The sequence below is a fragment of the Jaculus jaculus genome, chromosome 11 (assembly GCF_020740685.1).
Source record: "Jaculus jaculus isolate mJacJac1 chromosome 11, mJacJac1.mat.Y.cur, whole genome shotgun sequence".
Classification (NCBI taxonomy): domain Eukaryota; kingdom Metazoa; phylum Chordata; class Mammalia; order Rodentia; family Dipodidae; genus Jaculus; species Jaculus jaculus.
Window position 1 is genome coordinate 109,020,278 of NC_059112.1, and position 27,561 is coordinate 109,047,838.

Genomic DNA, 27,561 nt, shown 5'->3' on the forward strand with positions numbered 1-27,561 from the left:
GTAGGCTGTGAGTTGGTTGGTTGGTAGCAGTCGTGACAACCTGGGCATGGGGTGTTGGTGAGCAGCCCTATATGCCCACTTGAGTCAGCCTGGCTACTACGGTCTGTCACCGTCTCTCCTATGAATCATGCCAAATCGGGTCCTGGGAAAGCCCTTGCCCCTGCCTTCCCTGTGAGAGAAGGAGCCCTGGCTTCAGAAGCCTTTGGCTGTGCTTGGTGGCCGCTCTTTACGTAAACTGGCCAGAATGCCACTCGCCAGTCTCAGCAGGCAGTGACAGATGAAGGACCTGAAACTTGGTGCTTAATAATGTGTCCGCTTGCCTCCCCGCACCCACCAACCCCCACGCTCTTACCAGTTTCTAGCTGGGTTGATAGTGGTACCTACACGGCTGAGCTGAAAGCCCCAAAAGAGTACCACAGTTGGGGTATCCCCACAGGGCAGGAGTCTAGAATCAGGCGACCCACCTCCCAGAGCAAACACCCAAAATGCCTTTGCAACTCACTTTTATTGTTTCTTTATAAACTTCCTCTCACATGGAGGAATATATTGTTATAGTCATTAGCTTATCTCTTTGTTTTTAAACTCTATGCTAACAGCAATGGAGCCAAGAGGAGGAAAAACATAAGCTACAATAGAAAGGCACTTAGAACCTGTTAAAATACTGATATCCTGGAATGTGCAACAGACTGACAAGTACACCAGCCCTTTCAAGCCTGGTCTATACCACATCACATGCTGAGCTGTCACTTTCCAGTGCCCTGTTCCTCTGCTCCTGGGCTTGAGTCTCAAACCCAACCCCACCCCACCCTCCCTCAGCCAGGGACGAGAGGCCTGGGACCTGGGGGGGGAGATGCTTGGGTCCTAGGTAGGCCCAAAGAAAGGAGACCAGCTCCTTCCTACCTTGCTCACAGCCCCTCAAAGGGCTGGGGTCCTAAGCCCAGCAATAGGGCAGGATGGGTCAGAGTGACCCCTCTGGGAAAGAAGGGCAGTCTGGGAAAGGGTAGTCAGCAGAGCTGCTTGGAGGAGCCATAGGGCTGCAAAGGGCCACTCTGGCAGCTCTCTTGTTCTACAGATGAGAGATGAGGGGCTTAGCCCCTGCGAGGCCTGCACTGGAGAGCCAAGCCCAGCCTGGAGAACCATGCAGGTGTTCCGAGCCTGGTCACTCTGGCCCCACAACAAAACTAGACCCCAGGGGACCTGGCTGGACTCCCTCATGACTTGGTGCTCCTGGACCAGTAGCTGCCTCCTGATGCAAGACTGATGCCCTCCTCCACAGGGTGGCACTGCCCAGATCAAGCCAAGTTAGGGTGAGAAAGATGGAGCTTGGACCTGATTGCCACTCCCTGAGCACAGAGGCAGATGAGTGGCCAGCTACCCTGCCCCTCCTTTTTGGAGTGTTGCTGACCGTCTGGCAGTGCTGTCTGGCTCAGGGAAGCGGGATGGGGTAGCTGACGGAGCGGGCCTCCCTGCTGCACAAGCCCACAAGCAGGGAGGCCCCTTGTCACAGGGACAGGCGGGGAGAATGCAGCTTCTTCCTGTGGCTTAGCCAGGGCCTGCGTCTATCTTACTCTCCCTCTGGGGGGTGGGCTAGAGAGAAAGGAGTCCACGAACCTACGAAGCAGGGGCCTTATCACTGTGGGGCTCTTCACAGCTCATCACATAGAGGCATCCAGCTGGCAGCCTGCCCAGTCTACCATGGAGAGAGATACATCAGGGGGGAAGACACGGGGAATGTGCAGGGGAGGGAGATCTTAGCACCCAAGAGTCCAGCTCTTCTTGGACGGCAGGTCCAAGCCAAATCCTCACCTGGGACCTGGGGAGCCGGCAAAGCCCTCCTAGCACCGACCTTGCTGCCCAGCTAGTCTGGTACTGGAACTGCCCCCAGAACAGACACCCAGGCCCCCAGGCAGTAGGACATTATTGCTATTCGCAGAAGAGTTTCCGTTCGTCAGGATGGGCCCCCCGGTGGTTGGCTGGGCTGCCGCAGCTAGTGGGCCGACAACTCGGGCTCAGTTCACCACGGCTGGTTTGAGCAGCACAGAGCCTGGTGGGATGACCACCCAGCCAGGGGTAAGTGCCTCCGGGCTGCTGGCCGCCGAGTGGACACCTGTAGACAGGTCGAGCACGGTGCCCGGCAGCAGGGGGAGTCCATCGGGGCTTGGCCGGGAGCGGACACTCTCCGTCCTTTCCAGAGGAGTCTTGTGGCCCTCCAGACCCAGAGCCCTGGTGGGCAGCGACCCACGCCCCTTCTCCCCCTCAGCCTTGCCGCCAGCGGAGCCAGCGAGGAGGGAGACCACGGGCAGGCCTAGTCCACCAGCCCCGAAGGGTGAGGGCAACAGTGGGTTCTTGGCCAGATTGAGGGGGAGAACAGGACCTGGCAGCCCAGGGCCCATGCTCCCACCAGTGCCCCCACCAGTGCCACAAGTCAGGGCGCTGAGGTCAAGGGGGCCAGGAGCCAGGGGCAGGGGCAGGCCAGGGAGGCTAGGCCCTCCGAAGAGGGCGGCAGGGTTGGGGATGATGATCTGAGCCCCGCCGACGTAGGGGCTGCCGTCAGGGGTGGTGAGTGGCTTGGGGGGTGGGCGTAGCTGCAGCGGCTCCTGCTGCTCGTGTGACACGAAGTGGCCGTGGGCTTTGATGTGCTTGCGCAGTGAGCTGGGGTCCGTGTAGCGCTTGTGGCAGCCAGGCATCTTGCAGTAGTAGGGTTTGTCCACGTAGTGGGTGCGAGTGTGCTTGAAGCGGTCACTTGAGTTGGAATACCGCTTGTTGCAGCCCTCGTAAGGGCAGACGTAGGGCTTCTCACCTGTGGGGATGAGCTGCATAAAGGCCCTTGACTCTCCCAGGTCTTCCTTCCCACCCTGCCATTCCCCAGACCCAGAGCCACCAAAGAGCTCCCATTCTGATTGGAGAGGCATCCCCAGCTCTTGGCATGAGACTGACCCAGCTAAGGACAGCAGGTAGGACTCAGCCTGATGAAACTCCAGCTCTGTTGGGGTCTTGCTATGCGAACCTCAATTCCTTTGCTATAGATCATCTGGCAGAACTTGACCTTTGACACAATGGAATTATATTAAGCATGAAGTGCCTTTTTTTTTTCTTTTGGTTTTTCAAGTTAGGGTCTCATTCTAGCCCAGGCTGTCCTGGAATAATTCACTATGTAGTCTTAGGCTGGCCTTGAACTCACAGCCATCCTCCTACCTCTGCCTCCCGAGTGCTGGGATTAAAGGTGTGTGCCACCACACCCAGCTTCTTGTTTTGTTTGGTCACTTCATGTACACCAGTTCAGCTGGCCCATGGGCTTCTCCTGGTTCTGTTTCCTATTGCCACTGGGATGACAAACGAGGACCACTTTACAGCAGGCTGAGGAGGGTGCTGGGGACGCCAACCTTGGCTCTGTAGGTGATCGCCTTTGACTGCTCAGCCGTCTCTCCAGCCTTGCTGTTTTTTTTTTTTTTTTTTTTTTAATGGAATGATTAGGCAACTTAAAATTAGGCCTGTGGCTCTGAGTACAATTAGAAATGAGGCAGATATGTCTCTGCCAGCGGTGAGGTATCAGATCATACCAACAGAAGGGCTCCCCCAGTGATAAGCCTTCAAAGAAGGCCATAAAAGCTGCTGTCAGGCTGGGGAGATGGCTCAGTGGTTAAGGCACTTGCCTGTGAAGCCTAAGGACCCAAATTTGATCCCCTAGGACCCACATAAGCCAGATGCACAAGGTGGTGCATGTGTCTAGAGTTCGTTTGTAGTGACTTGAGGCCCTGGTGTGCCCATTCTGGGTTTTTTGTTTTGTTTTTGTTTTTTTAAGGCAGGGTCTCACTCTAGACCAGGCTTACCAGGAATTCACTATGGAGTCTCCATGGCCTGAAACTCATGGTTATCCTCCTACCTCTGCCTCCCGAGTGCTGGGATTAAAGATGTGCGACATCACGCCCAGCTCCCATTCTTTCTGTTTCTATCTGCCCCTTTCTCTCTCTCCTTCTCAAAGTATTTGTAAAAAATCGAGAGGCATGAACAATGAGATTTGGCTCTCATCTCTGAGGCGGTCTTTCCGTGGAGTCTGCCCCTGGGTGTCTGCCAGCCCAGATCAGGACTCACCTGTGTGGGACCTGTTGTGGATCTTCAGGTTCTCCAGGCGGGAGAAGCTTTTGTTGCAGGTGGGGCAGCGGTGTGGCTTCTCGTTGGTGTGTGTGCGAATATGGATGAGCATCTTGTACCTATTCCAGAGAGGGCCCGGTGACCCACTCAGCCCGCTGGGCGCTCAGCCCCTCCCGCCTGCCCTCACCCCATGCCCCTCACCTGGCGTTGAAGCCACGGCCATGACGGGCACAGCCCTCCCAGTGGCAGCAGTACCGCGCGTCCTGCTCAGGCTTGACATGGTGGTCATTGACGTGGTCCACCAGGTCTTGCAGGATCTCAAAGAGCTGGTTACACTGTGGGGCCAGGCAGGGTTCTGAGCTCTGGTGGAGTGCCAGCCTGGCCCTCACCACTCTTCCCAGTCCCCACTCACCTTGGCCCAGCGACACACCAGCTGCTTGGCCAGTGGCAGCTCTGGTGAGAGGCACTTGTCCTTGGGGGTTGTGAGGAAGGAGGAAGCAGGCAGGTGCAGGGCCCCCCCAGAGCCCAGGGGCAAGAAGAATTGGAAGGAGCTGGGGACACCATCTGAATAGCGCAGCGGCTGGAAGTCCTAGTGGGCAGGGGTAAGAGCGCGTCAGTGTGCCCCACTGTGCCCGCTGCAGCACACAGCAGGTTGAATGCTATTTCCTAAGAAAATATACTGTGGTCTTCATCCTTGGCACCTGTGTAGTTAGTTAAGGTCCTACTTACTGGACATGCCAAGGTGGGCTTGTATCTAATGACTGGGGTATTTAGGAGGAGAGAGACATCTGGACAGACACTCACACCAAGAGAAGAAGTGAAGAAGACAGAGGAGGGATACAAGTCTAGCCTAAGAACGACTGTCCCCTGGAGCCCTCCAAGGACAGTCCTACCACCACCCTGGCTTCAGACTTTCATTTCCAGAACAGAATTTGTTTCTGTTGCTTCAAGCCACCCAAGTAGTGGCCTGTTAGGGACCCCCAGTTCACCTTCTCCCTCAGAACCCACACCCCTCCTTACCACGGCAGTGGGCAGTGGAGGTAGGTCCCCACTGCCTTGTCGCTCAGGAGACAGTGAACTGCTGCCATTGGGAGAGTCCAGTCCAGATGGAGGTGACAAGCTGAGGTCCACCAGAGGGGCTGTAGAAAAGCGTCCGTCCACTTTCTCAGGGAATTTAGGGCTCAGCAGGAAGCCTAAGAAGAGAGTATGGTTCAGAGGGGCTGGACCAAGTTCTGCATGTAGGACCTACTGTGACTCTGGAAAGGATACCAAACACACCACCCTGGGCCAAAAGTGAGGTGGGGAGATCAAAAGTCTAGGCGGTGGGCTGGGGAAATGGCTTAGCAGGTAAGGCGTTCGCCTGTGAAGCCAAAGGACGCCGATTTGATTCTCTAGGACCCACATAAGCCAGATGCACAAGGCACACACGTGTCTGGAGTTCGTTTGCAGTGGCTAGAGGCCCTGGTGCACCCATCCTGTCTTTCTCTCTGCCTCTTCCTCTTTCTCTCAAATAAATAAGATAAATTTTTAAAAGTCCAGGCTGGAGAGACGGCTTAGCGGTTAAGGCATTTGCCTACAAAGCCAAAGGACCCAGGTTCAATTCCCCAGGACCTATTTAAAGCCAGACACACAAGATGGTACATGTGTCTGGAGTTTGTTTGTAGCAGCTAGAGGACCTGGTACACCCATTTTCTCTCTCTGCCTCTCTCAAATAAGTAAAAAATTTGAAATAAGTCAGGTGTGGTGATGCACACCTTTAATCCCAGCACTCGGGAGGTAGAGGTAGGAGGATCACCATGTGTTCAAGGCCACCCTGAGACTACATAGTGAATTCCAGGTCAGCCTAAGCTAGAATGAGACCCTACCTCGAAAAAACAAAAACAAAAATCTTTGAAATTATACACACACACACACAAAGCTCAAAGCCAGCCTGACCACATCTTCATAGTATGAGTCCAGTCAAGGCTACAAAAGACTAAAGTCAAAAGGAATGTAAGGCTCATCTTACACAGGGGACTCATCTAGGACATGGGTGAACTGCAGAATAGGAACACGGGTCCCCTGGCTCCCTATCAGGTTAGCTAGAGGAACCTTTCCCTAGCTCTTCTTGCCTCAGTGTTCCGTTCTGTTGAAAGGGAAGTTTGGAGCAGACGTTTGGTGAACCTGGCAGAACTGGCGGGGTGAATGCCGAGCTGGGCTTCCGTGCAAAGCATCTTGAAATGCGCATGCTGGGTTGTCCCCAGTCTCTACCATCCTGGTTGGCCAGCCACACCACATCAAAGCCCAGGGGCGTGGCCTTAGACTTCTACTCCTCTGGGCTTCCTCCAACCAAACGCTCCCACCAGGCGAAAGTGGTTCGGTGCCAACCGTCTTACAGCCTTCAGTGCTCAGCTGAGAGGCTAAGTGGACAAGTGTATGTTGGGGTGGGGGACATTCTAAACTGGAACTTCAGTGGCTTGTAGCTACATCCGGGGGACACATCATTGCTTCATGAGGCCGTCACCCTGCCTGGTGCAGTACCTGAGGGCGGGGAGCCTGGGGAGCCAGGTGTGGGGCTGTCGTCCAAGCCCAGCTCCCGGTGCAGAGCTCGGTGCCGGACCACGCCCAGCGTCCTCTCCCGCTTCTCTCTTGCCGCACGGAGCTTGGTGATGCTCAGCTTCAGGTCAAGTGGCTCGTCCAAGGAGTGCATTGTGAGGGGTGGGGTGGCGAGAGGAAGCAGCAGGCAGAATGCGATATCCAGCTGGTCTTTAGGCAGGAACCTGGGGAAGGACATGATTGTGCTGTGAAGCCAGATTCCTTCTCTGGCTGCACTGATTAAAACTCTGCGGCCAAGTTAGGAGGATCCCTGAGAGTTCAAGGCCAGACTGGATCTATAGAGTGAATTCCAGGCCAGCCTGGGCTAGAGTGAGATCCTACCTTGAACAAAAATTCTGAGGAGCAGGGAAGAAGTGGAATAGGGAGGGTCTGGATGACTTAGCCAGAGGTAGCGAGCAAAGTAGCCCCAGTTCCACATCTATTTCCCGTGAGTCTTTTTCCCCTTAATTTATTTGCAAGGACAGGGAAACAGAGAGGAGAGTGACAGGGAGTAGACCTCCTGCCACTGCAAATGAGCTCTGTGTCTGTGTCGCTTTGTGCATCTGGCTTTACGTGGGTTTCTGGGGATTTGAACCCGGGTTGACCAGGCCTTGCAAGCAAGTGCCTTTAATTATTTGCCATCTCTTCAGCTCCCATGAGTCTTTTTTTAAAAAAATACTTTATTTATTTGACAGAGAGAGAGAATGGGCATGCCAGGGCCTCCAGCCACTGCAAATGAACTCCAGATGCGCACATCTCCTTGTGCATTTGGCTAATATGGGTCCTGGGGAATTGAACCTGGGTCCTTTGGCTTTGCAGACAACACCTTAACCCCTGAGCCATCCCTCCAGCCCTCCCATGAGTCTTTAAAAGAAAAAAAAAAAAACTATTTATTTATTTGCAAGCAAAGCAGAGAGAAGAGAGAATGGGCACACCAGGACTTCCAACTGCTTCAAACAAATTCCATATACATGTGCCACTTTGTGTATCTGGCTTTATGTAGGTACTAGGGAATCGAACTTGGGTCATTAGGCTTTGCAGGAAAATGCCTTAACTGCTGAACCATCTCTCCAGCCCCCCTCACCTTTTTAAAACAATCAAGGGCTCAGCTGGGTGTGGTGGTGCACACCTTTAATCCCAGCACTGGGGAGGCAGAGGTAGGAGGATTGCCATGAGTTGGAGGCCACTCTGAGACTACATAGTGAATTCCAGATCAGCCTGGGCCAGAGTGAGACCCTACCTCAAAAAACAAAACACAAAACAAAACAAAATCAAGGCCTCACTGTTAGTCCAGGCTGACCTGAAACTCACTCTGTAGCCCAGGCTGGCCTCAAACTCACAGTGATCCTACCTCAGGCTGATGCTAGGATTAAAGGCAGAGTCCACCACACTTGTCCCATGAGTCTTTTGGGGTAGGCAATGCTCATGGTCTCCATTTTGCCATGAAAGTGATATTTTTTGTTTTTTTTGTTGTTGTTTTTCTTTGGTTGGTTGGTTGGTTTTCCAAGGTAGGGTCCCACTCTAGCTTAGGCTGACCTGGAATTCACTATGTAGTCTCAGGGTGGCATTGAACTCATTGCGATCCTCCTACCTCTGCCTCCCAAGTGCTGGGATTAAAGGCATGCACCACCATGCCTGCCTTGTTTCTTGAGGTAGGGTCTCACTCTGGTCCAGACTGACCTAGAATTCACTATGCAGTCTCAGGGTAGCCTCAAACTCATGGTGATCCTCCTACCTCTGCCTCCCAGAGTGTTGGGATTAAAGGCGTGCCATGCCTGGCTGCAAGTGATTTTTTTTTAATATTTAAAATTTATTTATTTGAGAGAAGGAAGGAGAGCAGCAGATAGAGAACGGGAATGGGCATGTCAGAGTCTCCAGCCACTGTAGACAACTCCAGATGCACACACCACGTTGTGCATCTGGCTTTAGTGGTTCCTAGGGAATCAAACCTGGGTCTATTGGTTTTGCTGGCAAGCACCTTAACTGCTAAGCCATCTCTCCAGTCCAAAAGTACTATTTTTATTTTTATTTTTTGTTTTATTTACTTTTATTTATTAGAGACAGAGGGACAGAGGGAGAGAGAATGGGCACACCATTACAAACTCCAGATGCACATGCCACAATGTGCAGCTGGCTAACATGGGACCTGGAGAATCGAACCTGGGTCCTTAGGCTTCGCAGGCCTTAACCGCTAAATCATCTCTCCAGCCCTGTTTATTTATTTCTTAAAAGACAGAGAAATAGAGAGAGAAAGACAGTGGGCATGCCAGGGCCTCCAACCACTGCAAACCAACTCCAGATGTATGCACCCCCTTGTGCATCTGACTTATACGGGTCCTTTGGCTTTGCAGTCAAGCGCCTTAACTACTAAATGATCTCTCCAGCCTGAAAGTGATTTTTTGGGGACTGTCTCAGTTCACAGAGCTACCATATGATATGACAGAGCAGCCAGGCTCAGGTCATATCTTCATCCAGGAACTGCCTAGCCAAGACACAGCTGTCATTTCTGATGGAATGGGGAAGCTGTGCGGGGAAGCCTGCCAGCCTGAATGGCAAGACCCAGAAGCAGGCCAGGAGGGAGCAGCGAGCACCCTTCAAGATGCTGGTATTCCTGGGTGAGCCGCCAGGTGCCCACCATGCCAGCATTGTGGGCATGTCACCTGCAAGGGAAGTAGGCTTGAGACCCCATCCTAGGCAAGACTATACACAGCTTGGCCATCAAGAGTAGGACAGGCAAGGGCCGATCTCGCAGGTGAAGTGGAAGAGGCCTCTACAAGCCACCAGGGGGCAGCCAGGGACTGTGGCCAGGGCAGAATTAGAAGGGACCAGCTAAGAGACAGTATTTTTTCACCTTTGAGGTAGGGTCTCACACTAGCCCAGACTGACCTAGAACTCACTATGTAGACTCAGGGTGGCCTTGAACTCACAGCAATTCTCCTACCTCTCCCTCCCCACCCAACTATAGTATCTTTTTTTATGAGGCAGAAAGCAAGAGAATTGGCATGCTGAGGTCTGCCACTGTGCCACCTCGTGTGTCTAGTTGATGTGGGATTAACGGAGTTGAACCTGGGTCCTTAGGCTTCACAGGCAAGTGCCTTAACCACTAAACCGTCTCTCCAGCCCCAGTAACTTTTTTTTTTTTTTTTTTTCGTTTTTGCTTTTTCGATGTAGGGCCTCGCTGTTGCCCAGGCTGACCTGGAAATTCACTATGTAGTCTCAGGGTGGCCTTGAATTCATGGCGATCCTCCTACCTCTGCCTCCCAAGTGCTGGGATTAAAGGCGTGTCCACCATGCCCAGCACCCCAGTATCTTTTTAAATTAGTGATAATGTTCAAGTTTCATGCTATGATTTTCATCCTTTTCTTAGAATTTCTCACTAGTATAAGACTTCATCTATAAATATACTCACAGGACCTACCTGACCTAAGAACAACACAGGTCTTATTTTCCTAGAAGTAGTCTCTTCACATGAGGAAAACACTCCTGTTGTTTCTGACTTTCATCATGGAGAATGACACACCTTGAAAATCTTTCTGCTAAACAAGCCACACTATGAGACTCTGTCACTCACTATATTTAATACAAAAGGGCATAGTGGCAACCCTAACCCTTTAATCCCAGTGCAGGTAGGAAGTTCTCTGAGTACAAGGCCACCCAGAGACTACATAGTGAATTCTAGGTCAGCCTGGGCTAGATTGAGACCCTATCTTGAAAAACCAAAAAGGTAGCTATAGCTGGGGAGGGTCATGTTTGCCTGGGAAATACCTGGGACACCTCACTAAGTGTGTGTCCTGGGGATACTGTACCCTAAGTGGATCCAAGCAGCCTCATGAGAGGGTGGCAAAGCAGGGAGGACAGCCACTGTGTCCCCACTCAAACCCTTCTCCAAGCCCAGGGCACTTTTACCAGTCTTCTCTTGCTTCCTAGCCCCACTCATTCTCCCCTTCCACCCCCCACAAGCCCCAAGCTTCAGCCTCGGTGACTGGGCGCAATCCTCTCCCAGCACAGCTTCAGGTCCGCTGCTTGTGGCCACATGGAATCCAGGCGCAAGGAGGCCGCTGAACCCTCCCAGGGCTGCTCCATCGGCATCAGCATGAGCTGCTCTTGGCTGTGGGACTCAGGTCTGTGACTTGTCCCTACTGGAGCTGTCAGAAGTGTTTAGATGTGCCTGGACCAGACTCCCAGTGACACCGGGGGACTGGCTGCCTGAGTAGATGACAGACGGGGAGCCTTGACCATTTCCGTCTGCGCAGGGAGCTGCACTCTGTCTGACCCCCAGCTGGTTATATCTGCCTGTCTGTGTGTCTGCCTGTCCTTCCACCTGTTTATTTTTAGACACAGGCCCACTCCAACCTCCCTGAAGCTCCTCTGTACTGGGAGCCTGGAAGGGGAGGAAGGAAGTAAATATTTATGCTGATTAAGAATTCAGGAGCCAGGAAGGGCTGGTGGCCTAGTCCCTCTGCTGGCCTAGGGCCACAGGTCTCCTCCCCCAATCCCATCTCCAACTTCCCAGAGTGGGGGGGGGGGGGGGGATTGCCAGCAGGATGGCTCAGAGCAGAGAACTAAAGCAGACCGTGACTCCCGCCAGCAATGTCACCCGAGCAACATCCTTTGGCACCTGCCTTACTGTCATTTGTTGCCCCCATCAGAGAGGCTTGGGGCAGAGCCATGGGCCCAAGTCATCCACATCTTAGGGTGCTGCGGTGGGCACGGTCTCCATGTAAAGGGGGGACCAGACAGGAACCCAGCTCCCTGGTGAGTCTCCAGTGCCCCAGCCCCATCAGCAGGCCCAGTCCCCAGGGACTCCCCTCCCCACTTCCTGCCACTGGGTTCTGCCTAGGGAGGCACGGGTTCCTTCTCTTGGGAGCCAGAGCCCATTCCGGGCGCCTTAGCCCCTCTTGGGAAAGGAGCTGTCCCACAAGGTCCCCACCACCACCACCCCCGCCGCTGGTTTTATTCCGCGGCCCCCCAGGGAGGACACGACCTGTGATCCCACTTGGCCATGACCTTGGCCAACCTCAGAGTGTCCCCTAGCGGCCCCCACACACACTCCCAGGGGGCAGCGGCCAGTCTGGGCTCCGCTCGGCTCCGCGGCGGCGCTGGCTGGACGGAGCAGAGCCGGCCCGGCGCTCGCCCCGCCCCCGCCGCCCGCCCGGGCCATCGCCGCGCTCAACGCCCGGTCCCGGGAGGGAGGCCCGCGGCCCTAGGGGGTGAAGTGGCCAGGCGGGCCGAGAGCGCCGCGGTCACCGCTCGGGCACCGCGCGCAGGCGGTCTCTCGCCGCGGGGCGGGCCCCAGGCACGGAGCCCCGCCTCCCGGTCACCGGGTCACAGGTGCACCGCCAGGGCGGGGTGTCCTCGCCCGCAGCCTCCGATCGCGCAGCTTCACCCGAAGGGCACCTTCCCGGCTCTCACCGGATGGCCCCCGCGAGGGAGCCGCGCCGCCCCTCCAGCTGCGAAAGGAACTAATTAGAACCGAGCGGGCGGGAGGAAGCGCGCAGGGCGGCCGAGGACCACCGGGGCGGCGGCGGCGGGCGGGCCAGGGGACGGGCCTCCCCACCCCGGGGCGGGGGTCACCCCGAGGGTGGGCCCCCCGCCGGCCTGCCCAGACAATGGCAGCCATTGTGCGCCCGCGGCCGTCCGCACCGACGGCGCCCCCTAGACACGCCGGTCGCCGCCCGCAAGCCCGGGCGGGGCCGCGGCCGCCCTCACCGTCCCGATCCGCGATCGCGAGCCCGACCCAGCCGGGGACCGAGGCTCGAGGTCCCGGGCTAGAGGTCTGAGCGCGCGCAGAGCCCGCAGGAGTCGAGGACAGGGTGGGGTGGCAGAGCCAGGGCAAGCCCGCCCGCCCCACACCGTGCGGGGCCAGGCGATGAGCAGCACCCCCTATTCCCCCGAGCAGCACTGAAACTGCACATTTGGTTTGCTGTACCAAGGCCAGCCTAGAACTTGGGCACAGATACACCTCAAAGCGGGAGGGGCCACATGGCTGCCTGTAATCCCGGCATTCGGGAAGCGAGGGCAGAAGAATCAGGACTTGGGCTGGAGAAATGGCTTGGTGGTTAAGGTGCTTGACTGCGAAGTCGAAGGGCCTAGGTTTGATTCCCCAGCACCCACGTAAGCACAGAGTGACACATGCATCTGGAGGCCCAGCCCATTCTGCCTCTCTCTCCCTCTCTCTCTCTAGTAAATAAGTCTCTTCTTTTAAAGAATTCAAGGCCATCCTCAGCTACACAGTGAGTTGGAGGCCAGTCTGGGCTGGAAGAATGGCGTAACAGTTAAGGCATTTGTCTGCAAAGCCAAAGGACCCAGGTTTGAGTCCCCAGGACCCACGTTAGCCAGATGCACAAGGTGGCACATGCATCTGGAGTTCGTCTGCAGAGGCTGGAGGCCCTGGCACTCCCATTCTCTCTCTCGTAAATAAATCTATTTCTATAAAGAATTCAAAGCCAGCCTCACCTACATAATGAGTTGGAGACCAGTCTGGACTATGTGAGATTCTGCCTTTAAAAAACAAATGAAAAGCAGGGCATGGTGGCTCACACCTTTAATCCCAGCATTTGGGAGGCAGAGATAGGAGGATTTCATGAGTTATAGGTCACCCTGAGACTACATAGTGAGTTCCAGGTCAGCCTGGGCTAAAGCAAGACCTTGCCTTGAAAAAACCGAAAGAGAAAAAAAGAATGAGAGGGATGGCAGGATGGCTTAGCAGTTAAGGCGCTTGCCTGCAAAGCCAAAGGACCCAGGTTCAATTCCCCAGGACCCATGTAAACCTGATGCACAAGGTGGCGCATAGGTCTGGAGTTCATTTGCAGTGGCTGGAGGTCCTGGTGCGCTCATATTTTCATTTGCTCTCTCTCCCCCCCTCTTTCTGTCAAATAAGTAAATATAAATAAAATATTAAAAAATGAGAGCCAGGCATGGTGGTGCACACCTTTAATCCCAGCACTTGGGAGGCAAAGTAGGAGGATCACTGTGAGGTTGAGACCACCCTGAAAAACTACACAGTGAATTCCAGGTCAGCCTGGGCCAGATAGAGACCCTACCTTGAAAAACAAAAAAACAGCAACAACAACCCAAAACAAAAAATAAATAAATAAAAAAGGAGGGAGAGAGATGGCTCAGTGGTTAAGGCGCTTACCTCTGAAGCCTAGGGACCCAGATTTAATTCCCAAGCACTCACATAAGCCAGATGCACAAGGTGGCATATGCGTCTGGAGTTTGCAGTGGCTAGAGGCCCTGGCGCACCCATTCTCTCCCTCTCTGCCTCTTTAATGAGTTTAAAAAAAAAAAAAGCCGGGCGTGGTGGCGCACGCCTTTAATCCCAGCACTCGGGAGGCAGAGGTAGGAGAATGGCCGAGAGTTCGAGGCCACCCTGAGACTCCATAGTGAATTCCAGGTCAGCCTGGGCTAGAGTGAGACCTTACCTCGAAACCGCCCCCTGACCAAAAAAAAAAAAAAGACCAAACAAGATAGTCCATGTGATCTTACTGAGGTGAACAAGTCCCTGGCCTACCTGTACCTGTCAGTTAGGTTCTCTGGGTCTCCTCAAATCTGGAGACTTTGGGACATCACTTTGGCACTCTGGTCTCACAAACGAAGGAAACTAAGGGCCAGGAGGGGGCCCCTGCCCCAGTTTGCAAACACCAGTGGCTGACAGGTCCAACTGCCAGTATTCTGAAGACCCGTGCTGTTTCGGCCCCATTTTACAGATGTAGAAAATGAAGCTTAAGGAAATTAAGTCATGTATCTGGGTCACAGGAGTTCTCTGAAGCAGAACTGGGCTTACCAGCCGCTCCTTTGTCCTTGGACTTGGGGAGAGACTACAGGCTTAGGCCAGGATCCCCCTGGTACCCAGGGGCTCGTGGGGCTAGGTGGAGCAGTGGGACATACAGTAGGTGGGCTCCAGAGGGGCCTGCTGGGATGAGGGGCCCACCAAGAGGCTGGGGAGCTGCGCGCAGAGAGGCTGCCAAAGCAAATGGCCCACAGCCCCACATTCCTGGGAACCGGCTGTGGTTCAGTGCTCGGGCCAAGAACTCCACCCTCCTTGGCTGCCAAGCAAGGGGGGCTAGAGGGCCGGCCCGGCTGGGGCCTCTTCCCAACCGGGCAGCAGGCAGACCACGTGGGGCTCCAGCCCTGCTCGGACCCTTCCTGCCCATGTCCCCTGACCCTCATCATCCTGCTCCCTAAGGTGGGGCAGTCAAAGCAGTACGTGTCTGAGGAGAAATCGATCCAGTCCACTGCAGAGCACCACGTGGTAGCAAAGGCCTTTAATCCCAGCATTCAAGAGGCTGAGGTAGGAGAATCCCTGAGAGTTCAAAGCCAGCCGGGGGCTACAGAGTGAAGTCCAGGTGAGCCTGGGCTAGAGTGCGACCCTACCTCAAAAAGGAAGGAAAAAGCCGGGCGTGGTGGCACAAACCTTTAATCCCAGCACTTGGGAGGCAGAGGTAGATGGATCACCATGAGTTCCAGGCCACTGTGAGACTACATAGTGAATTCCAGGTCACTACAGTGAGACCCTACCTTGAAACCCGCCCCCCCCAAAAAAAGTCCACTTTCTATGCAATATTCAGTACCTCGAACAGAACTGGGGACACAGTACAGTAGGCACTTAAAAACATCTTGTCATGCCAGGTGTGGGGGCACACACCTTTAACTTGTCAGGCAGTGGTAGGAGAGCTGCCAGAATTCGAGACTATCCCGAGAGTACAGAGTGAATTCCAGGTCAGCCTGGGTTTGAGTGAGACCCTACCTTGAAAAACAAAACAAATAAACAAACAACTGTGGTTCTGTGAACTGTCACGCCACTCGCAGCCTACAGGTGTAAGGAGAGCCCAGAGGACTGGTGCTCCCTCGTGCCCACAGAGCTGTCTCTTCCCAAATCAGAAGAACTCTGGCTAGCCTGTACCCCTGGAGGGAGACCACACAGTGAGGACCCAGCCACCCTCAGGAGAGCCTCTGGAAGGAGGCTGAGGCAGAGGACTCCTCCAGATCTCAGGGAGGAGCCTGTCCTGAGGTCTGGGCCCAGCAGGTCCCAGGAGAGGGGTCCCTGCCGGAGCACTTCCTGGAAAAGCCTGGGGTTCGCCTTCCCTGGGAACCTGCGGCTAGGTCAACAGCTCCTCCCTGTCCCCAGAGGGGCGACTCTGCCTGCACTCCTCCCCAGCGGGAATGCAAGTGTCCCCAGGTGACCCAGCCAGGTCTGAAGTCATCTCTGCCACGGGCACCTGAGGGGCCAGCTGAGCGGCACCTGCAGACAGGGCTGGCCAAGAACCGGCTGCTGCAAGTTCACGGAGCAGGACCACCGTCAAGGGACCTGGCTGCAGCCTCCAGACAGGTCCTGATCACTCTCTCTGAGCCCAGGTTTCCTCGCTGGGAACTCAGCCACTGTGATTATGATCCCAGCCAGGGGCTGGGGGCATTCTTCAGGACGCGTCTTGGCCCAGGGCCGGCCACATGGAAGATGCCAACAACTGATAGCCCCGAGGATTCTCATTTCCGGCCCCAGGGTGGAGGTGCCCCACACAGTAAGTGAGCTTGCCAAGGTCACCCAGATAGTCCAAGCAGAGTTGGAACTGAAAAGCGCAGACTGGCTGCCCCTGCACCACTCAGCCGTCCCTACCACAGAACTTCCTTGTCCCATGCCAGCGGGGAGGGTAACCAGGGCTCGGGGACACAAGCACACTCACATGGACATACGTGGCTGCCCGGCTGTGGGGCCAGCCTGCACAGAAACCCTCCCCAAATCCTGGAGGTGCTGGGCCCCCATCAGCGGGCCCCTACCTCCTGCTGCCTGCCCGCCTGCAGCCACCTTTGCACAACTATGTCTGGTATTTTCTTGTCTACCCAGCTTTGGGGGGGGGGGGCGTGGGGCCATGAGCACCAGCCAGCACCTGGGCCCCAGCCAGAGGCCAGCCCGACAAGCAGCCCCCATGCTGCTGGCCTGGCAGGCAGGGAGAGACCCAGGACCGTGCAAGGCTGTTCACAGCCCCGGAGGGAACCGGACAAGGACACACACTCAGAAAGGCTAGGCACGGGGCAGGGGACTCTGCGGGGCACTTGTGGTATCCAGTGTCCCATAGATGTGGATGGGCAGATGCATTCAAGCAGCAGGAGCTTGGGGAATAGGATGGATGTGGGGGGGGGTGTCCTATCCACAAAGGGAAGGAAACTACACTTCCCAAGCCAAACTGTGCTAACCCCACAGACACCTCCCTCTCAAGTCACAGGGGGTCTCATGCCTGCGGCCCAGCCTTCACCCTGCCCTGGGGAGATGCCAGCCCACAGTGAACAACTGCACCTGCCAACTTAGAAGGCAGGAGGGGGGGCGGCTCTGGACCTTGGACCTTCCCTCCCCCCACCTCATTTATGCATTCCAACACCAAGTCCTCTGCTGGGATCCAGGAGAAATCAGACGGAACGGGGCCCTAAGGTCACCCAGATATATGAGCAGTGGAACAGTGTTAGGGGTACACAGCTCTGCTGACGCCACGGGAGGGGATGGAATCTGAATCAGTCAGTGGGACATAGAGTGAAGAAACTTGGGAGCCAAGGCTGGGCAACTTAGTGAGACCTTGTCTCAAAATAAAAAGTAAAGAGGGGGCTGGAGAGATGGCTTGGTGGTTAAGCGCTTGCCTGTGAAGCCTAAGGACCCTGGTTCAAGGCTTGATTCCCCAGGACCCACGTTAGCCAGATGCACAAAGGGGCGCACACATCTGGAGTTCGTTTGCAGTGGCTGGAGGCCCTGGTGCACCCATTCTCTCTCTGCCTCTTTCCCTCTGTCTGTCACTCTCAAGTAAATAAATAAAAATAACAAAAAAATTAAATAAAAGTATAAAGGGGCTGGAGAGATGCCTTAGCAGTTAAGGTACTTGTCTGTAAAGCCAAAGGACCCAGGTTCAATTCCCCAGGACCCAAGTAAGCCAGATGCACAAGAGGACACATGCATCTGGAGTACATTTACAGTGGCTGGAGGCCCTGGTGTGTCCATTCTCTCTCTCCCTCTCCCCCTGCCTATTTCTGTATCTCCCTCTAAATATAAAATATATCCCTAAACATAAAAATATATTTAAAATTTTTAATATTTTATTTATTTATTTGACAAAGAAAGATGGAGAGAGAGAGAGAGGGAAAATGGGCGTGCCAGGGCCTCCAGTCACTACAGACGAACTCCAGATGCATCTGGCCAGCATGTTAACGTGGGTCCTGGGGAATCGAACCTGAGTCCTTTGGCTTTGGAGGCACACACCTTAACCGCTAAGCCATCCCTCCAGCCCTAAAAAATAAAATAAAATTTAAGTAAAGACCCAGGTGTGGTGGCAAATGCCTTTAATCCCAGCACTCAGGAGGCTGAGGTAGGAGGATCACTGTGAGTTCGAGGCCACCCTGAGACTACATAGTGAATTCCAGGTCAGCCTGAGCTAGAGCGAGACCCTACCTTGAAAAACAAAAACAAAAACAAAAACAAAAAACCAGGGTGGGGGGCAGGAGTGGTGGCACACGCTTTAGTCTCAGCAGTTGGGAGGTAGGAGGATTGCTATGCTTTCAAGGCCACTCTGAGACTATACAGCGAATTCTGGTTCAGCCTGGGCTAGAACGAAACTTTACCCTCCCCCCCCAAAAAAAGCATGGAGGGAGCTGGGGAGACTAAATAAATAAATAAGTATTAAAACAAAAAACAGAGCTGGAGGGATGGCTTAGCAGTTAAGGAGCTTTCCTAAAAAGCCAAGGGACCCTGGTTCAATCCCCCAAGACCCACGTTAACCAGATGCACAAGGGGACACATGCGTCTGGAGTTCATTTGCAGTGGCTGGAGGCCCTGGTGCACCCATTCTCTCTGTCTCTCAAATAAATAAATAATAAAATATTTTTTAAAAAAACAACAATAACATTGGGCTAGAGAGATGGTGCTTGCTTGCAAAGGCTAAGGACCCAGATGCACTAAGTGGCGCATGCATCTGGAGTTCATTTGTGGTGGCTAGAGGCCTTGGCATGCCCATTTTCTCTCTATCTGCCTCTTATTAAAAAAATATTTTGTGGGGAGGGAGGGAATTACCAAGGGATTTTTTTAAATAATCATGGAAAATGCTAATAAAAACTTAAAAAAAAAAATTTTGGGCCGGGCGTGGTGGCGCACGCCTTTAATCCCAGCACTTGGGAGGCAGAGGTAGGAGAATTGCCGTGAGTTCGAGGCCACCCTGAGACTACATAGTGAATTCCAGGTCAGCCTGGGCTAGAGTGAGACCCTACCTCAAAAAACCAAAAAAATATATATATGTATTTTGGGGCGCACCAATTCTCTCTCTCTCTCTCTCTCACACACACAGAATAAAACAATTTAAAAAAATTAAGAATCAGGGCTGGAGAGATGGCTTAGCAGTTAAGGTGCATGCCTGAGAATTCTAGGGACCCAAGTTCTAGAGGCCCTGGCACACCTATTCTCACTCACTCTCTCTCTCTAATAAATAAATAAAAATAAAATTTAAAAAAGCTTCTTTAAAGAAAAAAAAAAAAAAGAATCAGCCAGGCATGGTGGCTGCACTCAGGAGGCAGGGGTAGGAGGATCACTGTGAGTTCAAGGCCACACAGTGAATTCCAGGTCAGCCTGGGCCAGAATGAAACCCTACCTCCAAAAAAGAAGAGGGCTGGAGAGATGGCTTAGCGGTTAAGCGCTTGCCTGTGAAGCCTAAGGACCCCGGTTCCAGGCTCGGTTCCCCGGGTCCCACGTTAGCCAGATGCACAAGGGGGCGCACGCGTCTGGAGTTCGTTTGCAGAGGCTGGAAGCCCTGGCGCGCCCATTCTCTCTCTCCCCCTCTACCTGTCTTTCTCTCTGTGTCTGTCTTTCTCTCTGTGTCTGTCTCTCTGAAATAAATAAATTTAAAAAAAAAAAAAAGAAGAAGAAGAATCTAGAAGTGAGGAAACCAGGATCCTTCCAGCCAGGGACAAGCCTACGTGCCTCTCCGGTGCCACCACTGCTCATTGCCCACACTCTCTGCCAAGGTCACAGTGGCAAGGCTGGGATCCACATCCTCTCTTCGAAGCCCAGTCTTCCTGAGCCCAAGGCTGCAGCGCAGGCTCTCAGGTGTGGCCTCCAAGGACCCATCATGAGTCTACTTGACATTCAGTATGGAACAAGCCATCGGAGGAGAAGGGGCCCATCACCGCAGCTGGACCAGAACTTGGAAGGCACTAGGTGGGCCATGCAGTGCTCCAAAGAGAACAGACCGTACACCTGTCCCTTCAACCCAGTCTCCTGTCCTCAGGCTCTCCCTCTTAGCATCCTTGCCTCCCTAAAGCCCGGGCTTATCTATCTGGTGCCAGCTCCTGCTTCGCCACCTTCCGTGTCCCCCATATCCTCCTGCAGCTGTCCTTCCCCTCCTGCTCCCTCCAGAATGCCTCCCCTGCCTCAGCAACTCTTGGGGCTGCGACCTTCCAGGTGAGCAAGGGTCCGCCTCACCCTGCTGCCGATGGCAGTAAGGCTCGCCCATGCCCAACAGCAGCCCTGTGACACCTGCCGCATCAGCCCTAGGTCAAGTCCTGGCTCATGCATCACTAATGCCACAACTGTACCAGCTCTCCAGCAAGCTGAGCATGCCTCGCCCTCGCAGAGTCCTAAGCACTGCCTCCTGACCTTCGTCCCCAGGCAGGCTGACATTCAGAGTCTCCTTCCCCGAGAAGAGAGGCCTGGGGTGGGCAGAGAGGCTGAGACTTCTGGGCAACTCCAAGCCCACTGAGAGTAGAAAAGAGCACACCACAGACTCCCTCCTCTGCTCCCGCTGCCCTGGGTCACGGCTCATCCCTGGAAAACCTGTCATGACCTGACTTGATGCAGGGCAAGGCCCTAGGCAGTTTCTGATGGAACATCCTAGAACGCCCTGACCACTGTCCCTACAGACCCCTGTCACACCTGACTTTCACTTCTCCTCACCACCTGGCCTCCAGCAGTGGATGTTGAGTGAATGTTTTCACTCTATGTCTCTGATCCAGCTGAGGTGGGAAATTTGGAGGGAGGGGCTTGAGGCCTACAGAGGAAGTGACTTCCCAAGGTCAAGGTTATAGGCAAGAGCTGACACCCAGACACAGGGGTCTCTTCCTCCTGTCTGAGGCAGAAGACTAGATACAGCCAGGCGTGGTGGTCCACGCCTTTAATCCCAGCACTCAGGAGGCAGAGGTAGGAGGATCACCGCGAGTTCAAGGCCACCCTGAGACTACATAATGATTTCCAGGTCAGCCTGAGTTAGAGCGAGACCCTGACTCGAAAAACAAAAGGCCAGGTACAGGTCCAGACCTGGACAAAGCAGGAATAGGGGACAATGTGGACCTCCCTGGTCAGCACAAATGGCCAGAAAGGCCCAATGCCCCAGCTTCATCTCCTGTGACACGCAGAGCTCCAGACACTGATGAAACCAAGCACTGTGGGCACCCCAAACACCTCACAGCCTTCCAGATTACCCCTGCCCACCCGCTCTGGGCAGCAAAGCAAATGTGGAAGCCAGGGCAGCCCCCAGCCCCACCCTTCCATAGGAGAACTCCATGCCTGGGGTCTGTGGGGCTGAGGAGGTCCCCTAGGTATCTTTGGGACATAGCCCGAAGCTCTCAGGTAAGAAGTCTGCACGGGGATGATGAGGAAAGATCCTGTAGCCTTGTGGGGGTAGAAGCGTCACAGTAGAAGTGGGGCAGAGGGACCTCTGGATGAACAGGAGTGTGGCTCAGGGGAGACTAGCCCAGGCAGGCTGGGACTTGCCAGCCACACTCCGGGGACAATGGTGGGTAAGGGAGGGAGACTTCTTCCAGACACACTGGACCCTGGAAGTGAATTAAGGGATGGCGGTGCCAGAGTGGAGTTGGGCACATTCCAAGCTGAGATGACATTTGAGGGTATCAGGGACAGACAGTCCTAGATGTCACCCCCCCTTTCTCTGACTCCAAAAGACTTTGGGTCAAGCCTTAGAGTCTCAGTTTCCCCCACCAGCTACTGGCAGCTTCTTTACTGCCAGTTTTCCTTTCTTTCTTTCTATTTATTTATTTATTTATTTATTTGAGAGTGACAGACACAGAGAGAAAGACAGATACAGGGAGAGAGAGAATGGGCGGGCCAGGGCTTCCAGCCTCTGAAAACGAACTCCAGATGCGTGCGCCCCCTTGTGCATCTGGCTAACGTGGGACCTGGGGAACCGAGCCTCGAACCGGGGTCCTTAGGCTTCACAGGCAAGCGCTTAACCGCTAAGCCATCTCTCCAGCCCCCTTTCTTTTTTTTTTTAAATATTTTATTTTTATTTATTTGACAGAGAGAGAATGAATGGGCGTGCCAGGGCCTCCAGCCACTGCAAACAAACTCCAGAGGCGTGTGCCACCCTGTGCATCTGGCTAATGTGGGTCCCGGGGTATTGAACCAGGATCCTTTGGCTTTGCAGGCAAAATGTCTTAACCACTAAGCCATTCATTCAGCACTCCTGCCAGTTTTACAAGGAGGATGCTGTGCTCACAGGAGAGACCCTGTCTGACAGGAAGGACTATTTTCTCTAAAGCTGCCAGCCCAGACTGACTCAGGAGGCTCAGAAATCATCTCCTGTGGCCTCTACTGGCTTCCCAGTGGCTGGTGGCCATGATTGGAGGAGAGGACCAGAAGCTGGGTATGAGTACCCTCCCTGGCCGCCATCTGCCAAGTCACACGCGTGTCACACTCAAAAGCCAGTACCCTCCCCGTGTGAGTACTACCTGGCCTCTCGGGCAGCCGAGACAAAGGACATGAGAAACCACGCTGCTGGCCCAACAGTCCTGGCACCGGGAGTCTCAGCCCCTCTGCCCATCCCCCACCAAGGGCATCAGGAGCAGATGGGAACCCCCTCCCCCACTCAAACAGACTTACTTCCCATCCTGGTGTCCCTCCCTGCCTAACCACCCAGCTAACTGGGGCCTCCTTCCCATACGAGAACGAGGAGTGAAAAGGCAGAGCCAAGGCCCTGTGTCTTCCCAGTCTGGGGACACCTAGAGGGAAGTGACCCAGCTGAGACTCCAGGAGAAGGGTTCACCCAGATTGGACCTCTGGACTCCCTGGGGACCTATCAACTATGAAGGTTACCAGAGGCTATCTTGGGAGGGTCCCTGAGCCCCAAAGCAGGAATGGGGGAAGAGGGCCAGGCCTCTCTCTCACCTTCCAGCCCCATGGAGAGCGCGGAGTTGGAGTGGAGCCAGGCAGCTCCAGGGGAAAGATGAGGGAACAAGGCTGCCTGAGGACAAGACCCCACTACTCCCAGCTTGGGAAACTGGCTGGCACAGCACCCGCACCACGCCATAGCAGGCCCAGAAGCCCACTGGCACCTCCCCCCTCCTTTGATTTCTCTGAGTTACTTTATCTCTCTAGCTCAGGCTGACCTGGAATTCACTGTGCAGTCTCAGGCTGGCCTGGAACTCACAGCGATCCTCCTACCTCTGCCTCCCAAGCGAGAGCTATGTGCCACCAGGCTTGGCGACCCGCTGGCATTTTATCCTGAGCCTCAATTTCCTCACTGTCACGGGCTGCATGGCAATTTCAGGTGAAGAGTGAGGTCCCCTGTAAAGTTCACCAGGCAGTCAGCAGAAGGTATTTATTTGTGCTGAATGGATTTTTTTTCCCCAAGGATCCTCAAAGGTGAGCTCCCCACACCATTCCATGACTGACTCAGTTCACGGAACACAACCCATTCACCCAGGGACTTACACTGTTGGTTTTTTAAAATATTTTAATATATTCATCTGCTAGCAGAGAGAGGAGAAACAGAATGGGTGTGCCGGGACCTCCAGCCACCACAAAGGAACTCCAGATGCGTGTACCACTTTGTGCATCTTGCTTTAGGTGAGTGCATTAGCTTTTGCAGGCCAGCGCCTTAACCGCGCCTAACCACACTAAGCCATCTCTCCAGCCGAAAGCTGTTCTTTTTATTGGGCATAAGAATTTACAAGGTTAAACTGGGCATGATGGCGCACACCTTTAATCCCAGCACTTGGGAGGCAGAGGTTAGGAGGATCGCTCATGAGTTAGAGGCCACCATGAGACTACATAGTGAATTTCAGGTCAGCCTGGGCCACAGTGAGACCCTACCTCAAAAAGAAGAAAAAACGAACTTACAGGGTTAAGGCAAGCAGGAAGAGAAACAGTCTGCTCCAAGTTTTGCCCCTGCAGAAACCCCCCACCTGCGGCAGTACCAGCCGGTCCATTCCTGTTCCTGACATCCAAACAGAGGCTTAGCCACGCACGCCTTTAAACCCAGCATAGGGAGGCAGAGGCGGGAGGGTTGTTGTGCACTCGGGCCAGCCTGGGACTACAGGCTGAGTTCCGGGTCAGCCTGTGCTAGAGTGAGACTCTACCTAGAAGAAAAAACAGTGGCTCAATCACACCAGAGAGGCTTGTTGGGAATGCCCCAGTCCCAACCCAGCCAAATTTGAGTTAGAACTCACCAGGGTGGGCCCAAACACAGCCACCTCAGAAACCACTGGGTTAACAACTGCATCCCAACATCCTGTCAGCCTACAGCCCCCACTTCCAGGGCACAGGGATGGGATGCAGAGCCCGTTCCTGTCCCTGATGTTGTCTGGCAGGGGAACCCCAGGTTCATGCTGGGGCCCTAGCCCAACCCTGAGGACCCTTCACAGCCCCTGGGAAAAGAGAATGGGTAGAGGGTGGAGAGCCCCAGATTCTCACCAGCTGGGAGAGGGTCCCCCATTTCTTGGCACATAGCCCTGCTGGGCAGGGGGTCCCCTCCCAAGCATGGGAAAGTCATTTATTGAAGGGATATCCCCCAGTACATAGTAAGGTGGCCTCAGTTTACCTGCTGCAAACTATAAAATAACAAGCATAGCATAAGTAGAGAAAAGGCTTTAACCCTCATTCCCCCTGCTCAGGGCCTCTCCTCTGGAATCCAAATTTCCCACTTGGGTAAGGGGCCTTCCTCAGCCTCCCCTGGGATGCAGGAACCTGCAGAGGCATGTGAGCTGGAGGGGGGGTCGGACAGGCTAGGAGCATGGTCTCTTCCCAGCTCCCAGCATGCCTCCCAAAGAGCACAGCTGCAAGCTCCACCTTAGCATCTGCCCCCCAGCCACAGCAGCAGCCCCCCTCTTTCTTGCTGGGATTGCCCCAAATTGTCCAGCACTGGTACCAGTCACCCTGTCCTGTAAGTGGGAAATTCAGGTTCCAGGCTAGGCCAGCTGGCGAGATGGAACTTCACACGGGCAAGAAAATGTAGTGGGGAAAACACAGCATGCCTCCCTCGGCACCCAAGCCAGCACAGACCCTGCAAGGATCAGGTCGCCTGAAGACCCACCGGCCACCCAGGGCCAAGGCCAGGCCCAGCCTCAAGGGAGGCTTGGGATGCATAGGTAGGGTCCTGCTTCCTCCTAGCCCCTGAGAAGGGAGGGACCCTGGCAGACCTTTGTCCTTACTCAGGCCAATTCACCCTCTGGTCCCCTGACTCCCAGTCTCAAGAGAGCCAGGCTAGCGAAGACATGGCTGTGGCTACCCATTCACAGCGGGCTCTTTAGAAACAAAAGCTTTGAGGGGATGAGGTTCACATGATTGTTTAAAAGGTTTTGGGATGTCTGTGGCATCCAGTTATTCATACGGGCTCCACCCACGGATAATTGAGAGTTGGCTTTTGTTGGACTCATCCTCTCCCCCTGACACCCTCCACCTACAGGCACCCCTTCTTCTTATGGGCCTAGGAAGCTCACCTCATCTTATCCTTAGGAGATAAGGAAGCTAAGGCCTGGACTGGGAAAGAGTCAGGCCAAAGGTCCCCCAAAGTTGGTGATTGTGCCAAGACTCAAATCAAAACATGAAATTTCCAGGCCAGGGGCTTTTCCCACATACCCTACAGATTGTGCCCTGGCTCCAGAAAGTCCCCAGAAGCCACTGACCCCAGAAGCAGTGGTGCCTAGAAGTGGGGTGACTCACTGTCTGGCTTCCCAGCCCTCCCCCATCTGTGAGAAAGGACTGGCAGGTGTCCCTGTGTAGAGAGAGCCAGGAGCAGGGAGAGGCGCCCCAGGGGACCTGGGCTAGGGTCACTCTGGGGCCAGAGAGCCCCAGCTGGAGGGATTTAACACCAAAGGTCAGAGGTCACAGACAGGGAAGGGCGGGCAGGCACTGGGGGTCAGGGGGTCAGCTCTAATGGCAACTCCGGAAAGGAGGGGGAAGGGGAAAAAACTAAAAAGACAGGGCTCCTTCCAAGGGGTCCACACCCCACAAAACCACTGCCTGAGACTACCTCCTGCTTGGCCTGGCTGCAGGCAGGGCCAAGTTGAGCTGGCAGTGGATTGTGAAATGGGCTGGAGCTCAGCAAGGGTTATCCTAAGAGGGCACCCCCCCAGGTGCAGCCCCTCCCCCAGTGCGGGCCTGGGCCAGCTGGAAGGTCCGGACTGAGCCCAGAGGGGAGGAGGAGGAGCAGAGGGGGAGGGCTCCGAGGTCCCCAGGGAGGGATGTGTGGGCTGGGCTGGGCTGGGACAGCTGTGGTACTGCGCCACCAGAGTGGGGCTTGGGGAGAGAGAAGTGGGCAGACTGGGGGTAACTTTCCCACTCCCTGAGCCTGGAAGCTTTGGGAGACTAGCGGGAGAACAGCTGTCTCCCTAGCCACTCAGCTGTACTTTCCCTCAGGGACGCCAGGACAGCAAGCAGTACAGCTGCTACATCTCGGATGCCAGCCACGTAGGGTCTCAGCCCAGGCCCTAGTCCTAGCCTAGACCACCACCCGCAGGAGGTGAGGCACTGGCCGGGCCCTTGGGCCGCCCGGCTACCCCCTTGGTGTCAAGCGTTGCCTCCAGAGCCAAGATCCTGGGCTATGATGGCTGGGGGCCCAGGGCTCCTCCCAGTATCCTTTCCAGCTTCCCAGGCCCCAGGGCAGGGCTGGGCAACTCCCTGAAACCATTGCTTCCCGGCCACCCTCTGGCCGCGCGGGGCTGGGTTGGGCGGGCCCTCCTGGACAGGCAGACAAGACGGCATGTTGCCCTGCTGTGGCCTGAGTACCCTGCTGGGCAGGGCAATGTGCCAAGGTTTCCAGGTGCCAGCCTGGATTCCAGCCCCATCCCAGGGGGCCTGGCAGGAGGCGCAGGCATCTTCCTGGTGAGAGGATGCACCTGCCTCGACCCCTCGACTGGACGCCCGCCTCCCAACAGGCACCTTTGGATACCCTTGCTCTCCCCACCCTGCCAGTCCCTCACCTGCTCCTTCTGTCCACAGCGCCTAAGATCAAACGCTGGACAGGACTCCAGAGGTCGGCCCTCTCTCGGCCCTTGCCAGGGCTTGCTAAGGACAGCAGGAGGAAGACTTTCCGGGACAAGGGAGGCACCTTCCAAGCCCCTTCCTAGAAACAACCCGGGCACACCCGTGGGGAGGGGCGGGCTGCCTGATAAACCTCAGACAACTTGGTGCCCAGGCTCCGGGTGCCCCCTTCTCACCTCACAGCGCGTCCCCAACCGCGGCTGGCCAACTTCCCCCGCTGAAGTTTGAGCCTGCCCGGGGTGGTGGGAGGGGGTGCCCGGCCGCAGCTCGGCCTGGCCTCGGGACGGACCGGGAGAGGGGGAAGAAGGGAGGAGAAAGCCCGGGGACCGGGGCCGGCGAGCGGGCGAGGGAGGAGGGAGCGAGGGAGGGAGCGCGCGAGCCAGCGATCGCAGGGGCCTCGGCGAGGGCTCACAATGGCCCCGGGGCGCGGCGCGGCGCGGCGCGGCGCGGACGCGGGAGGCGGCGGCGGCGACCCTCGGGCCCCGCAGGCCCCGGAGCCCCCCAGCGCGGCACCTAAGCGCCCAGCTCCGTACCGGTTCTTCCCGGCGCGACGCCCGGGGTGGGGGTGGCGGGAGGTGGAGAAGGCTGCCTACCTCGGCGGCGGGGCGATCGGGCTCCGGCGGTCGGATGGGGACGGGGGGGGGGGGCGAGCA

At 55.3% G+C, this 27,561-nt stretch overlaps 1 protein-coding gene across 1 annotated transcript; it reads right to left on the bottom strand.

Moving 5' to 3' along the window:
- Positions 1-486: 486 nt before the first annotated feature.
- On the bottom strand, positions 487-27,561 carry Glis2 (GLIS family zinc finger 2). The gene is made up of 7 exons (XM_045161552.1): positions 27,502-27,561; positions 6,613-6,851; positions 5,113-5,285; positions 4,505-4,681; positions 4,294-4,427; positions 4,093-4,211; positions 487-2,800 (listed from the first exon to the last, which is right to left on the bottom strand). The coding sequence occupies exons 2-7, from the start codon at positions 6,779-6,781 to the stop codon at positions 2,010-2,012; spliced, it is 1,563 nt and encodes a 520-aa protein (XP_045017487.1). The 5' UTR covers positions 6,782-6,851; positions 27,502-27,561; the 3' UTR covers positions 487-2,009.